The 15,783-nt window shown below is 42.8% G+C and overlaps 1 protein-coding gene across 4 annotated transcripts in view; it reads right to left on the bottom strand.

The window, feature by feature from the left end:
* Positions 1–658: 658 nt before the first annotated feature.
* Positions 659–15,783, bottom strand: part of ARHGAP25 (Rho GTPase activating protein 25) — a gene marked incomplete at both ends in the record, with an annotated part of 74,851 nt that continues 59,726 nt past the window's right edge. For all 4 annotated transcript variants that reach the window (XM_084235558.1, XM_084235561.1, XM_084235560.1 and 1 more), the window contains 6 exons: positions 659–866; positions 3,535–4,052; positions 5,353–5,549; positions 6,386–6,507; positions 9,243–9,316; positions 12,596–12,728. In XM_084235558.1, the coding sequence (XP_084091684.1) occupies positions 659–866; positions 3,535–4,052; positions 5,353–5,549; positions 6,386–6,507; positions 9,243–9,316; positions 12,596–12,728 (1,252 nt within the window). The remainder of the gene's footprint in view (positions 867–3,534; positions 4,053–5,352; positions 5,550–6,385; positions 6,508–9,242; positions 9,317–12,595; positions 12,729–15,783) is intronic.

The raw sequence follows: 15,783 nt of genomic DNA on the forward strand, positions 1-15,783 counted from the left end.
TGGCAGAATGAGGTTCTGTCTTTAGCAGCTGCAGCCCTCCTAAACATGGCCCAAGATGGGCGAGCTTTTAAAATTTGACTTTTTCTTCTGCCCCTGTGCACAGAGCTATCCCGAGGCCATCCAACTACCATGGTTATTCCACACAGAAAACAAAGAACCAACGGCTTGTATAGCCTCCATGGGGCCAGCCTGGTGCCAGACGCTGAGATGTGGTCTGTCTCTGGGCAGCTGGTGCTTTCCTGCATGTCAGTGACCTCCAGGCTAGAGGACAGTGGAGTCTTCTCTGGGGTAACTCTAGTCACTGCCAAGCAGTCACTTAAGTCTTGAAGTTCTACACATGCTTGATTTCAGGTTCTTAGACAAAAAAGCCACATTTTGCTTCTAAATAGGCAGTTGTCTACAGTAAGCAAGGGATTAGATAAACACAGGGAGTTTATCCCTGTGTCACATGCATCCCTACTCATCCTCATCTTCCTGCAAACTCCATTGACTGATTTACCAGGAGATGGGCTGTTCCCCCCGCCCCCCAAATGTTCTCTCCCTGGGGAGAGAGAATTCTCTCCTGGGGAAAAATTTTACTTCCCAGTCACTGGGTGGCACTGAGAAAGGAAGTGGGATGGGGCCACGGTGGCCTGTTTCTGTAGTTGTCCTGGGACCCTCAGGCATCAGTCTTGGATTCCTTCATCGATCGAACAAATTGCTTAACTTCTTCTTCCAAGGCCTTGTTCCTCCTCTCAACATCCTCCCGGGAGCGCTCCACATTCTGGAGGGTGATTTCCAAAGCTGCAAATAACTTCTTCTGCTTGTCCAGTTCTTCATTGAGTCTCACTACCTTGGTCCAGACATCAAAATTTTCCTTCTCAAGCCTAATGGAAGGAAAAAAAAAAATGAAAAAACAAGGTATTCCCTCTAGACAGTCTTTACCCTGGCTTACAAAATCTTCTGTTCATTTCCCTTGCCACATCCCACATCCAACCTGCACCTGTAATTTATGTCTCCCCACCAATATGAGGAATTCCCAGTGAACCTGAGGTCCCAGAGCTGGTCTGGGAGCTTGACATCATCTTGTGACATCTCATGTTGTTTTATGCTTTGTATATTCAACCAGATAATAAAGCCATAGAAAGAATGGACCACTTCTAATGTGTGTATAGTTCACCCCCCATAGCACCTTGCATTTGTCCAAACTGACAGCTGAGGCCCAATCCATATTCCAGATTCCTAATACACTATACACCATGAGTACCTTCTCACTGCTTCAATGGCGAGCACAGGCCAGAGTTTTCTCTTCCCAGTGCCTTGGTCAAGGGATTAAGACTTGGAGAAGTACTAGGAACTGCCCACTGGGGAGAAGTGGCCCTGGCAGGCCCAGTCTCACTTCTGAAGTGAATGTTCTGTTTTATTCCTGAGTTCCCAGTATTCCTAAATTCATTGTTATTGGCCAAAATCCTAATCTAGTTCCAGGTGTTCCTCTTTTAGGCCATGCTGAATTAATCCTTAGGAAGGAGAGTACGTAAGAAACTATTTAAGCCAAAAGAGAGAATAGCAGGCCAATGGGAAAATTATATGATTAGAAGTTCATTTCAGAGTTATATTCTGTGAATTGCTCTCTGCCTGATCCCCTTTAGCCTGCCCAATTTCCTATGGAAACATGAGTTCCCATCTGAGCCCATGCCTGGCTTCTATCTTCAAGGGCCCAATCTGTGTGAAATGGCCCTTCTTCAGAGCCTGGCCTGCTTCTGCAACAGCTCCTGTCATGTTAAATTGGTCTCACACCTTCTTACACTCCCATTAAAAGTATACTTCTCCAAATTCTACACATCCCTTTTGCTCTGGGAAACATTGTGCAGGTGGTATCTGTGTGGGCTTAGGAGTCTGACTAGCCCAGGTTCAAATCCCAGTCTCACCAAAGATTTAGTTCAGGTATCCTTTTATACTTCCTGAGCTCACATTTCTTCTCTAAAATGGGGATATTACCTGGCTCACAGGAATGCTATGGAGATTATGTCAGAAGCTATGTCTGAAGCACTAAGCTTAGATCAGGCACTGGCCCATTACCTCTCCTCCCTCTGCCAAGGATGGGGAGTCTCTGGGAACAGGTAGATTCTTCAGACTCTACTCCCTTCAGGAGAAGCAGCTGTCTCTGCGCAGCTAATGTTTTCCTGCATGTCAGTGACCTCCAGGTTAGAGCACAGTGGGGTCTTCCTTGGGGTAGCTCTGGACACTGCTGAGCTGTCATTCAAGTCTTGTAGTTCTACACATGCTTGATTTCAGGTTCTTAGACAAAAGAGCCACATTTTGCTTCTAACTAGGCAGTCCTCTATAGTAAACAAAGGATTAAGACTCACACAAATCTTCCTTTCATGTCTTAATGGACCTAAAAGTCCCTGTAATTTGAAAACCCCACTAGTTCACATTTCACTACCTTATTGGGTAGTGATTGGGGTTTATATAGGCTAAGTGGTTTTGAGGTTTTCCCTCATGCAAAAGGAGTGGTATGAAAAAGGCCCTGAGAAAATATTTTATCTAAGAGCAAACTGTACCTAAACCTCTTAGGAATTGTGGCAATATCCTCATCACTGGCCTTCTGCTGCTTGCCACCTGCAGCCTGAAATCAACCATCTCTGTGATCTGGTAAAACTTCAGTTAGGTAGAGTCATCCAGAAGCTCTGTTTCAGCTTTGAGGAGACTGTCAAGGTCCTATATGCTTATATGCTCTGGTGTGTCCTGTCAGATTTGCCACCCTGGTCCAGTCTACCCCTGCTCCTCCTGGGTATGAACACACCAGGCCTGCCTTCCCCACATCCTCTGCACCTTTGGGTTTCTCTGCCTCCTTATTTCCTCATCTCCTTCAGCACTCTGCTTGAATGCTTCCTCAGTGAAGCCTTCCTGATCATCTGTTTAACATTAAAATCTCCTCGTTGAAATCCCCATCCTCCTGCCCTGCTTTATTTCTCCCTATAGTATGTATTTTAATGACCTCCTGTAATTAAAATATACACTAATATCTTAATTACCTCTTGTAATATTTTAATTAATAATTTAACTACAAAAAGTAATTAAAATATTACATTGTATTGTCTGTCCCCTCTAGAAGGAAAGTTCTATAAACACAGGGGCTTTTGTTAGATTGCTCAGTGCTACTTCCCACAGGTGGGATGGTTTCTGGCATGCAGTAGGTGCTTAATAAATATTTGCAGAAATAACAAAGTACATGGATGTGGAAAATTTTCAAGTTTCTCTTAATTCATTAAAGCATATTGGCTCTTAAAGAACCACAATTACGAAACAATTTTTAAGCTCTTTAAGTTACACACTTAACTTTTCATAAATTTAATATAAAGCTTAGTGTTTTCACTGATTTAGTCATCACTCCCTTTACCCTTTACCTTATTAAGCCCAACCACTAAAGGTCACTGTATTCCTGAAACTGAAGTTTTATAATGTTATTTATTTGCCACATAAGACCAATCCCCATTGCTTCTGAGGATGGCAGCCACGTGGTTGTCCAGGGTCCCTCTGGATGTGACTTACTCTTTAATCTGTTTCTCATATGTTTGCTTTTGTGTTTCTATTTGCTTCTGCAGCTCCTGAACCACTTTCTGCAATGATTCAATTTCCTCCTCTCCAGAGTCCTTTCTTCCAAATCCAGTTTCAGAGTTCGGGCTGACAAGGGTGTCCCTCTTGCAGTCATAGGCATGGGGGGAGCATACCACCGCATCATCCCCAGGGGATCCAGGCAGGGCAGGGACATTATCATAGGTGGAAGTCCGCTGGAAGTCAGACAAGTGAGGCACATCTTGGGACATTGTTCTCCTGTGCCCTTCCCCTGCCTTTGACTCTGAAGGTGACCAGAATTCACTTTTAAAGATTTCCACTTTGCTGCTGTTGGCACTTTGAAAAGCAGACATCAAGAAATATTTCCGGTTAGGGAGTGTCTGAGTCCTTTTTCGTGAATGCAACTTCCAATCTCCTAGTATTTCCCTGCTCTCTTCCAGAAACTCATCGCTGTGTCGTTGTCCAGTCGGGCTGGTTACATCTGAGCTGCTGGTCTAGGAAAAATGGTCATGGATATTACATGGGTTTTTCCCACTTGTCAAGTTCCCAAGATAATGATCAGGGCCTTCCCTATATTGCTGGCATAAGTATAAAATGGCACAATTTATATCTAACAATTTTAATCAAGATCACAAATAAAAATCTCTTTATCCTCTGATTCAGAAATCTAATTTCTGGGAATTTATTTTGAGATAAATAACCTCAGAAAGTTTGAAAAGAGAAAAAGTAGGAGGATTAGTCATAAAACATGGGTGATAATTTCTGTCCTCCAGAGTTATGGCAAAGACCCCAAAAGGAATCTATTTAGACAGACAGGGCTAGCCTGTAGCTGCCATTGCTATTTCAATAAACAGCAGAAACCTGTCAAGTAAACATAATAATTGTTACTTTCAAGGACTACTAGGATGATCTCACTATGTGAAACCTAAGCATTTCTAAATATTAATTCAATTTAGAGCATCAGTAAGATACACCATATCCAAACAGACATCACTTAAGAAAAATCATAACCATGACCCTAATCTACCCTTTTAAAAATACTTTTAAAATCATCACCAGGATTAATAGTAATATAAGTAAATTACATTTCCTGGCCAAGCAGAACTGTGAATTCATTTCTTGGTCACACATAATCATGTTGTTATAGAAATTGTATATGTATAAAAATTGTATGTGTGTACATATATACAATATCTATAATTTCTAAATATAAAAAAAAATTTGACCTTTGTAAATTATCACCCTCAAATAGTCTACATTTCAGAATCTGCAAAGTTCTTCATCTTTGGGGACGTGCACCCCTACCCTTCAGCACAAATAAGGGGCTGACATTGCTGAGACAACTTATCATGGAATGAGAAATGTTACACGAACACATCACATGCTGTGAGAAAGGAATCACGTTTCATGGGTTAGCAGGAAACCAGTTCTCTCTGGACTTTCACCCGGAATTTTCAACAACTCTCACTAAAAAATGTACAATGTGATATGTTTTTCTTTTCCCTAGTGAACTTCCTTGGACTGTTTGAAAGGGTTTCTCTTTTGGAGTGGGTATCAGTGAGGACACCCATTGTTCCACAAGCCACTAACCCTACCTTCAAGATGCCAACAGAGACTAAATCTTGAAAGATGTCAGGCTTTCTAGATATATTCGAATGGGCCTGTACCAGCCATGCCCATTACTGCAGGATCGTCCAAAACTCCCCAAATTACCACCCCAGAGCAGCTCTTACATAGAATTACCTGGACTCAAGGAAGAGTCAGATAGAAGGAGGAAGGTTTTATGCACCTTACCGTGCTACTGCAGCTGTCTGTCCTAGAAATTGGAGTGTCTTCAGTGGCATCCCAGCCCACAGAACTTCGAGCCACTGGAGGTTTCTTGGGGTCATTTTTCTGAGAAGGAGGTGATATGGGTTCATCCTTAGACTTGGGGAAGAGGACTTCATGGTCTCTGATCATCATGGTCATTACTCTTTGGATTTGAGGAGTCCCTGAAAGAAAGAAGAAGGAGATTAGTAATTGTTAACCATGGGCCAGGATGCAGAGACCCAAGGGTCTCTCTCCATCCATGAAATGTCTCCTAACTGGGTTCTAAAACCACAAGGCCCAAAAGTACATCATTTTTCTTCTCTTAATTGTTTGGAGTAAAAGACTGAGGTGAAAGGGATGGGATGGGATGGGATGGGATGGGATGGGATGGGATGGGATGGGATAGAAAAAGGACATGGAGAGGGGTGAAGAGGGTTATTTCCATCTTACAATCCTCTGGGTCAGTCTTGATTGGGAAATAGGCAACTTGCAGGAGAGAAAATGAGACACCTTTCCCTCCTGATGTGGCCTCAATATGACATCTGATTTCTTATCCCCCATACCACACCTATGGGCTAGACTTACTGCCTCCCCAAATCCATGGACACATCGATACTCTATGCCAGAAATTCTGCTCACTGGACCAAACCTGATAAACCTTTTCAACACAACCTTACAAGCAAAAATTTTTTGCAGTTGGCTTATAAAATGAAACTTGTTTGCTCTCTCAGGCTTAGGATATTTAGAAGTAATAAAAGACTAAGAAATAGTAGTTAACTGCTTTCATGCTAGCCTACTATACTGTGACCACTGGGTACATCTCTAACCTCTCTTCTCTGTTGTGATCTAAAAAAAAAGAACATTATTCCTGCTCTTTCTACTTCACAGAGCTATTTTAAAAATCAGACAAAATCAGTTGAAAATTCTTAGCAATTTCAGAGGAGTTGAGAACGCCAGGAGTTAGGAGTCATTGTCGCTGTTTCTCCTATAGCTGCCTTCACCTCAGGGGTAGCCCTACCTCTCATGATCACAGCAGGGTCTTCGACCTTCGACCTGATGAGGTTCACACCAATCACAGTAGCCAGATTGTCCACACTCATCTTGTTAACGCCACAGTTCAGCTGGATTTCATGTAGAAACCTATGGGCAGCCAGGAAAACTCAGAGTAGGAAGTAGGAAGTGACCAGAAGGAAGCACTTTCCAGTACTAATGATAGCTCAAGGATGAATCCCAGCTTTTTACTCTGGTCTCAGAAATGGGACCAGCCTGTTCCACCCTACCAGAGTTTTGCTGCTTCTCAAAAGAGTTAAGATCTAGCAAAAAGAGAAACCAGGAGGGGCCTGCACAGCCCCTAGGGGTAAAGGTTGCATCAGCAGAATGCTGATGCATGCAGTTCAGGGAGCTAACAGGCTAGAAGGACTAACGTGCATGTTGACTGCCACTCCTAACTTTAAGGCTCATTGCCCAGGCTCACAGCATCTACCCCACCCAAGTCTCCAGGGAGGAAATCTTTATCATGAGAGAGTCTCAGAGGGAATTCATGCTGCTTCCTTGTTCATCCTCTGATTACAGCACCAAGCATCTTAAAATTTCAGCAAATGTTCAATAACTAAGAGTGAATATTTACTGTAATTTTACCCATTTGGGGCATGAAGTCTCAGATTTACTATTTCAAAAAGTTGAGCAGATAAGCAAAGGAATTTCTAAGAACTCTCTCCAAAAACCATTTTTAATGAATAGGTTGATAAAACATAAAATTCCAAATACAGAGAAATTATCAAACAGATGGCATGTGCAAATGAGAAACATTATGAATTATTACAATCATTTATAATCCTATTGTGTGACATATCAAACTATTCACAATATAACATAAAGTCCAGATAATCAAGCAAGATGCACACTGTACATACATGTGTGTATATACATGCATACATATATGTATGCATGCACATGTATGACATTTATAAATATATGTAAAATTTCAGTTTGGTATAAAATAATTGTTCCCCTATATTTTTATGAATGTATATAAACATCAAACAAAGAGAGAAAAACATCCATAAGGATGGAACTAGATAAAATCCAAGTATTAATAGTGATTTTTGCTCAGTGAGGGAATTATGGATAATTTTAAAATATTATTTACAGTATGGAATTTTCTTTTTAAAAAAAAATATTTATTTATTTATTTAATTGTACAAGAACCAGGGTACAGGACAGATTAGTGGGAGGGTGAGAGGATTCACCAGAGAGACAGAGCGGGGAAGAGAACAGGCAGACTGATAAAATACACTGCTGAAGGGAGCAGCGGGTGAGACAGGAGAGGTCTGCTCACCATGTGGGACCTTCGCAGGCCAGCCGGATCCAACCGGTGCTGCAAAGGCTGCAGACACCTTCACAGCACGGCGCTCAACCGCCTGCGCCACCAGGGAGGCCCGTATTGAATTTTCTGACCTACAGATTAAGTCCCTATCACTTTTCCAGTCAGGGAACTATAAACTACAACAGCTTATTAAAAATAAAGATAAATTTCAGTTCTCTCTGACAAGGCTCAATATCTAAAACAGCTCTCTAACAAGGCTTCACTAAGACATTTACAATGGGATTATTCCCCCCCCAACTGCCCTCACAGTGAACGACCCTGGAACATTTGAAAGGTCTTCTCTTTTGCAGTGGGCATCAGGGAGGGCTCCTTTCACTCAGTCATCTGAAGACTGGCACAGGTCTCCAAATCAGCCAGGTCTGGGTGTTGCCACAAGCCACTACATGTTGCCACAGCAATGCCACACAGTAGGCTCTCAGAAAGGGAAAGAAAAGAGGTGGCATGGAATGACTGTCTCTAGGGCACTGAATTACAGTCTAAGAGTCAGGAAGATGGGAGATGATTCTAGAACCATTATGAGATGATTCTATGGTGAATTCCATTGCCTGTGCCAGAACTCTGGACAATGCTGTGGTATATCTGTGCAGGAAATGTTCATTTTGCATGCTGATTAAGATTTCAGGGGATCCTTTAAATTATCCTGTGCAGGGCCTCCCCGATGGCGCAGTGTTGAGCGCTGGGTTGCGAAGCAGCCCGCAGCCTCTGCAGTGCCAGTTTGAACGCTGGCCGCCGGCGAGGGTCCCACATAGCGCGCAGACCTCTCCTGCCATGCCCGCTGCTCCCCTCAGCAGTGTATTTCGTCAGTCTGCCTGTTCTGTTCCCCACTCTGTCTCTGGTGAATTGTCTCACCCTCCTGTGCTTCTGACTGTACCCAGTGCTTCTATAAATGAATAAATAAATCTTTAAAAAAATTATCCTGTGCAATGGACTACTACTCAACTATTAAAAAAATAGATGAAAACCTGCCATTTGTAACAACAGGGATAGAACTAGGGGATATTATGCTTGGTGTAATAATTCAGATGGAGAAAGACAAAATCATATAATCAATATGTAAACAAAACTGAACCAAACAAAAGCAAACAAAGAACTGAACCAAACAAAAGCAAACTCTTAAATTATAAGAACAAATAGAGTTTACGGGAAGGGAAGGGGACAGGGAGCTGGGTAGATCAGGCAAAAGGGGTTAAGTCTGTGGTGATGGATAGAAACTGGAAGTTTATATCGACCATAACACAGATGTTGATTTAAAAGTTTATATACTTAAAATTTATATAATGTTATGAACCAATATTCAATCTAAAAACATTTTCTTGTGGGCACAGGAAACTACCTCAGTGCTGTGTATATAGTTGACCTTCCAAAGGTCTGGTGAAGCAGCATCTCTGACACCACAGACTCCTTCAACTTGGGATTTCTTTCTCCCAAGGGCTGAAGGCTGGGGACTATGAGGCCAAGGGAGGAGAGAGGTAGGGAGGGGGGAGCTCACCTGCAGATGTAGCTCAGGAGACTGTAGTTCTCTCGAGGAAGGTTGGAGAGCTGCTTCATCAACTCTTGCTGAGCCTGGGAAGAGAGGTTTTTTTTTTTTTAACTTGATACATTTGATATGTTAAGAGATCTTGAGCATCAATAAATGAGCCTGCTCACCTGCCAGAGATGAGACCTGGAACACAACTGGTGGATCAGTGCAGAGTAACTTGGGCAGTCATGCCTACTACAACAGTTTTATGGGTTTAAAAACTTTTTTTTTTATTATTTTGTAATGATGAGAAATTCATAGGAAGTTGGAAAAATAGTATGGAGAGGCTCATTGTTTTTGTACAGTGTTTTTTTTTTTTAATTGTCTCTATCTTTGCCCTTCTCCCAGACTCAGAGCTACTCTAAGGCAAGGACCATTTGATGATTGTATGCACAATAACTGCCTGTTTCCTGAATGCTCAAGATGTGACTCTCCACTAAAGAATCAGACCACAACCAAATATCTCAAAATCACTGTAGAAGTAGTAATAAAAGAAGGACACTTCTAAGAAGGGATCCAAACAATTGGGACTTGCTGAACCCTGGTGGGGCACAAGGATAAGTGCAAGGTCAGACTGTGCAAGGTCAGACTGCTCAGGAATCAGGCTCCGTTATCTGCTTGAGTGTCAGGTTCATGCAGACAAGGAAGGCACGTGCAGGGAGAGGACAGGGAGGCTGATTTGTTCTTTTTAGCTGCAGTTGCCTGTAGGGTCTCCAGTCACCCTCTGTAACATCAGGCTTGTGACGGTTCACCAGGTCACATGAGACATGCAGGCTCTCCTTCAACTGAGCATCAACTCATGGCAATCTGGGGCAGCAACTCCTGCCAGCTTGCAGGCAGCAACTTGGTGCATGCCCTCTGTATCCAGACAGCCCCTTCTACTGAGATTCTTTCCTCTTCAGTTTAGTCAAGTGAATTCTTGCCAGAGGTGGCTATAGACTCTCTTCACTGCCCCTACCATGTCCTCATCTGTGAGGGAGGCTGTGGTCCCTCTGCCTTATGCAGATGTGCAATGCCACATGTTAGAAACCCTCAGACATGCTGAGCTTGAGAAAAGTTATGAGAAGCAAGTCTGAGGTGAGAAAGGTCAAGGGTAAGAGTCTTAATGTTAGAACACCATCCACACATGTCCTTTACTTTTCCTGGAGCTGCAGGATGAGATACCACCTGAGAGTTTTATCTCTTTAGCCAACTCTTAAACATTATTTCATAAAATATTATTACTTTCATGAAGGTGAGTTGACCACTTAGACTTCCCATATCCTTTTTGCCCTCCTCCCCAAATTCATAGCTATGCACAAAATATCCTACACAAGGGCTTCCCTGGTGGAGCAAGGGGTTAAATCTCAGCACTATGAAGCTATCAGCAGCCACTGCAGCATGAGTTCAATCCCCAGCCAGGGAGCTACCCACATGGTGCAGCAGACCTCTCCTGTCTCGCCCGCTTCTCCCCTCAGTAGTCTATTTCAGTGGATCATCTGTTCTGCTCCCCACTCCATCTCTGGTGAATCCTCTCAGCCCCCACACCTCTGCCCTGTACCCCAGTTCTTGTATGCAAAAATAAATAAATCTTTTTAAAATCTATCCTACACAAGATGAAGCAACCTATTTTTTGTGCATTGAAAAATAAATACAATAGTTACAGCATGTTAGCTGAAGCATTATAATTGTTTCTTTCCTAGTTTTGAAATACCAAATTGCCCTTTTTCTTGTACTAAGATCTACTAAAATCGTGAGACTGCTCTCTCTCTCTCTCTTTCTCTCTCTCTCTCTCTCTCTCTCTCTCTCTCTCTCTCTCTCTGTCTCTCTCTTTTACACATGCCTATATATTTGTGAATATGTAGATACATATATGTACACACACTTTTCTGGAGAGCATACTATATAACAAATTCTGCAGTAAAGCAGAGGACAAATCTCCACTTAAACTAATAATTGGAAAATGTTACTCACCTATATCTTATCCCTCCTTAGTCCTCCAAAAAAACCTGAGGATAGTAGATGTTATTATGAAATATTCTAAGTTTGAGCTGCTCCATACAACAATGTCTTGCCACACATGACTATACGACTATTAAATTAAAATTAAATTATGAACTTGGCTCCTCAGTTGCGCCGGCCACATTCATGTGCCCTATAGCCAGGTGTGGCTAGTAGCGGCCATATTGGGTAGTACTGATCTATTCCATCATTGTAGGAAGTTCTATTGGTCTAAGTAAATAATCTGAGTTTCACAGAAGATGCATTCTTTGCTGAATGGCAGTATCAAAGTTAAATTCAAAGTCTTCACTGTAGGTTTCATGTGCTCCACTTTGCTAGAGAGCGCTTTTAACATAGTTCTTTAGTTCTAATAACAACCTTCCAATAGTGGGGAGTGAGACCCCAGTAGCACAAAGGAATTCATAGGTCATTTGGTTTTTCAAATCTTGGTTAAAAGCCATGAAATTTTTATTGTTGTTAATTGGGTTTTATTGGTTTCTTCTGTTGGTTGCTTGGTTTAATTCACATGACTCCAGTGTGGTGACTGTTGACTAGACACCCTTTCTGGAAACAATTTACACAGGATCAAAAATTCTATCAGTGAGGGCTTCTCCTGGTGGCACAGCAGTTGAGCGCTGGGCTGTGAAGTTTCCCGCAGCCTCTGCAGTGCCAGTTCAATTCCTGGCCACCGGTAAGGGTTCCACATGGCGTGACAGACCTCTCCTGCGACGCCTGCTGCACCCCTCAGCAGGGTATTTCGTCAGTCTGCCTGTTCTGTTCCCTGCTCTGTCTCTGGAGAATTCTTTCACCCTCCCGCACTTCTGACTGTACCCAATGCTTGTATAAATAAATAAATAAATCTTTAAAAAAAAATTCTACCGGTGAACTTGTCCACTCTAGCAAGCATTATGTTGCAGATGGGGAATACAAGCCTCCAGAGAGCTGCACCTATAGGAACAAAGCAAGATGCCTGTCCTTCTGTCCCTGGCAACTGTCTTCTTCATATGCCCATACCCAATACACACAGACATCACAGAGTTTGCACAGTCTGAACTCTCACCTGCCAGCTAGGCTGTCAATCTATCATTGTGTCCCAGCAGCTCTCAGCAAGGCCATTTGCTTGAGGAACTTCCTCTTTCCACTACCTTTATTGGTTTGTTACATTACAAAAATGCTGTCACCATGAATGGTTTCACCTGCCTATTTTTTCAGAGAAAGCTCCATTTTGACAAGTATCTCACCAAAAAGTATGGGATCCCCCCCAAACCACTGTTGCCAAAATGTTGTTCAGTAACTGCCATCTTCCTCCAAAGCAGGACAACTAACTCTAATGATATACAAACCTTTGCCTCATCTGCGTTCATGAGCTGCCCACACAGCAGAAATCCCTCATACTGGCTCCAAGGAACCACTGGCTCTGGCAGATCTCGGAGGTAGAGCTTGAACAGGGAGGCCACTGTGTGCACATCTGTGTCACTAGAAGAAAATAAGCCAAGCTTATTATTCCCCTTTTGGAATAATAACCTCTAACTCTTTTTCTTTCACCTCTTTTACCCAACTGCCTCAAAGTTCAAGGTCTACTTCTTCATTAAAGCTGCTTTAACTATCTTAGTCTCCATTGCTTTCTTCTTCCTCCAAGTCATTTAGTATCTGACAAGTTAGCATTCCTTACAGAATCTCTAGTTTTTCATGTAATAATTCCTTTATATCATAGCCCATTGATTTCTTTAATCCCTTAAAATAGACATCTTTTTAAAATCTTTTAGGATAGCTCTGGGATTCATCACTTATTCGCAATCATTCATTCGATCAACAAACATTGTGAGAATCTACTGGTGCAAAATACTATGTCAGGAACTGGAGCAACTATAAAAGGGGCAGGAGCTCTCAGGAAGTTCAACTCTTTGCCCAATTTCTCTGGTGTTCTTTATCAAGGGAAGGAGACTGGTCGATTTCTACCATATTGTTCAGGTCACTTTTTCCTCTGAGTAGGTGATCAAATATCATATAGTTTCAGCAGACTCCACTTTTTTCTTCTCTTTTTCTGCAAGCCAGTCATTGTTTTGAGTTATTGTAATCAGACATTATGTAGTAAAATTCCAAGAACTGCAATCAGACTTAATGGGAAAGTAAGAGACAGTGTTTATATTCAGTCTTGCCCTCTTTGGAAATAGTTGAGTATCATCTCACTATTGAGGTATAAAACTGATATTCTTAATAGACAGTCCTGGTGGTATTTTGAAAAGATGATGTGGTAAGATGTTCAGACAATATGAGCATCTCCATGGTTTCAGTTACAGGGAAGATCCGAATAGGCTGGATAGAAATATATCCTGGAGGAGGGATGGGAAGAGTGGATTTGGCAGGAGGAGAAGGGAGGCATCTGGGGAGCAGGAATAAGGACTTGATTGTAAAGCTCTGTCCTGGTGTTGGAGTAAATTATTTTTGGTTTTGACAGTCAGTGGTTGGAACTGTCTTCTGCAAAGCTCTCCCTCCCCTTGCCCCTTCATTGCCTGTGAACTCTCTATCTCAAAAGGAGAACAGGAACTGGCACAGAGCCCTGTCTATGCTCCACTGCTGCCTTGAGGAAACTGGGGTTGGGAGCCATTCGCTTAATGTGGGGATTCTCCCTACTGAGTCATAGCCTAAATATATCCTTGGGCAAAGCTCTCTTGATAAAACACATAAGAAATTTCCAAGACAATGGCAGAAAGACATCTAGCTGATACTTTGCAGAAGCAGTATTCCCTCGAGAATCCAAAAGTGATTTTCCTTGTGTCCCTACATTGCAGTCAGCCTGACAGTATTACTCAGCATCCAGGGTCTTGGGTTGAGTTCAACACCTGGTCCACCAGATACTAAGACCCCTCAGGTGCCTTACCCCATCCCTTCCTCCTAGCACTGATCTATGTTGCACACCTGTACAGCTGTTTTGCAAGAAATACAGGATTCAGAAGTACATTCACTTTGTAGCTGGGCAATATTCAGCCCAGTATTTTTAATTAGTCCTGAGGTTTTTAAGTTCATATTTATGTTTAATAAGAACTAGATACACCTGCATTAGACCTAACAAATAAGAATGACTTTGTTTTTCTTCACTCTAGTGAGGCAATTTGGGAGAATTCACAGTTAAATCAACCATATAGAAGGTCTGGATGAATACCTCCAAGACTCCTATGGACCCCAAAGTTGACCCTGGGAGGACCCTGAAGAACTCTAGGTGACTTTTCCTAATGCTGAATAGGTAACTTCTACTCCTTAGTTCTGGGATTGGGGATGTCAGGACAGGGTATGTAACTTTCCTCCTTTAGCCCCCAACACTTCACAGGAATAAAAGATTTTGACCACACCAGGCTGACTTTATAGGTATATAAGCTGAAGCCTCAGGTAGGTACTAGCACACCCCACATTCACCTCTATTCCTCCTGGCTGACTGTTCATGTTGCTTGGGCAACACCCTGTCTGTATCTCTTGATCAACTCAAACCCAATTAAACACATAGGAGAAAACTGAATATAAAGGCAGTGAGGTTAATTGAACAGGTGCCTTATAATGAAGTGCAATTTATGTGCTGAAAGATCCTTAAATTTGATGCCTATAACTTGGGATAGTTCAATTACAACTCTACTGCTTTCTTGTTAAAATTAAGCACCCGTGGCAATTAACCTATTGCATGCCAAGGGCAGCAAAGACTGACACGGGGTGGTCTAAACTATTACTATAGCTGTAAGAATGGAGAGAAGCAGATGGGCTCAGAGATTCTTGGGGAATGGGCTATGTTGGTGACTGGAGTGAGAAATGAGGGAGAGGGAGCCATGACACTGTCACACAGCATGACACTCAGCGAGCCGAGCACTGGTCCTACTCCTCAGTCCTCAACAAGTTCTTGGGGAACTTCAGCCTTCAGAAACTGGATAGAGTACAGGCCCCTCTTGTTAAATCTTGGTCTGTGGGGAAAGAACAATGGCTCTTTCTTGCCAGCAAGACAAGCACACACAGGCAGGTAGGATGAATGTTGCATAACAGGCCTTGTACAAGCCAGGGTGGGAGTTGTGCTGGCTGATCATGCCAAAGAAGAAAAACTGGGCCAGAAGCCTAGGAGGTGGGGCAAGAAGGGGGTGGTGGGAAGAAATAGCACCTGATATACCCCGAACAGAACTGGGCAACCTCCACAGAGGAGCCTTGGAAGAATGTTAGGCTGCCAAGCTGTCAGTCCATGCTCTCTCCAAAGGCTCAGAACCCAGCCAGAGTTGCACAGCACTTTGATCTTCCACACTAGCAAGAAGCCTGCTCTGGCCATTTCTGGTAAGCAGAGGAAACCTACTGGAGTTCCTGGCTATAAACATGGTGTGTGCTCCACCACACTGAGCTTATACATACAACTCAATGCAGCTTCCAGTACAGCCTCTGACCAAGGGCAGGGCCTTGTGCTCGGCCACATCTTCCTCCTACACTCTGCACCTCCCCTTCTCCTACATCCTAAACATCTCTTGACTGCCCAGTGCGGCTCTCATTCTTGTTCACATCACCT

Source organism: Talpa europaea, assembly GCF_964194135.1.
Source record: "Talpa europaea genome assembly, chromosome: 6".
NCBI lineage: Eukaryota > Metazoa > Chordata > Mammalia > Eulipotyphla > Talpidae > Talpa > Talpa europaea.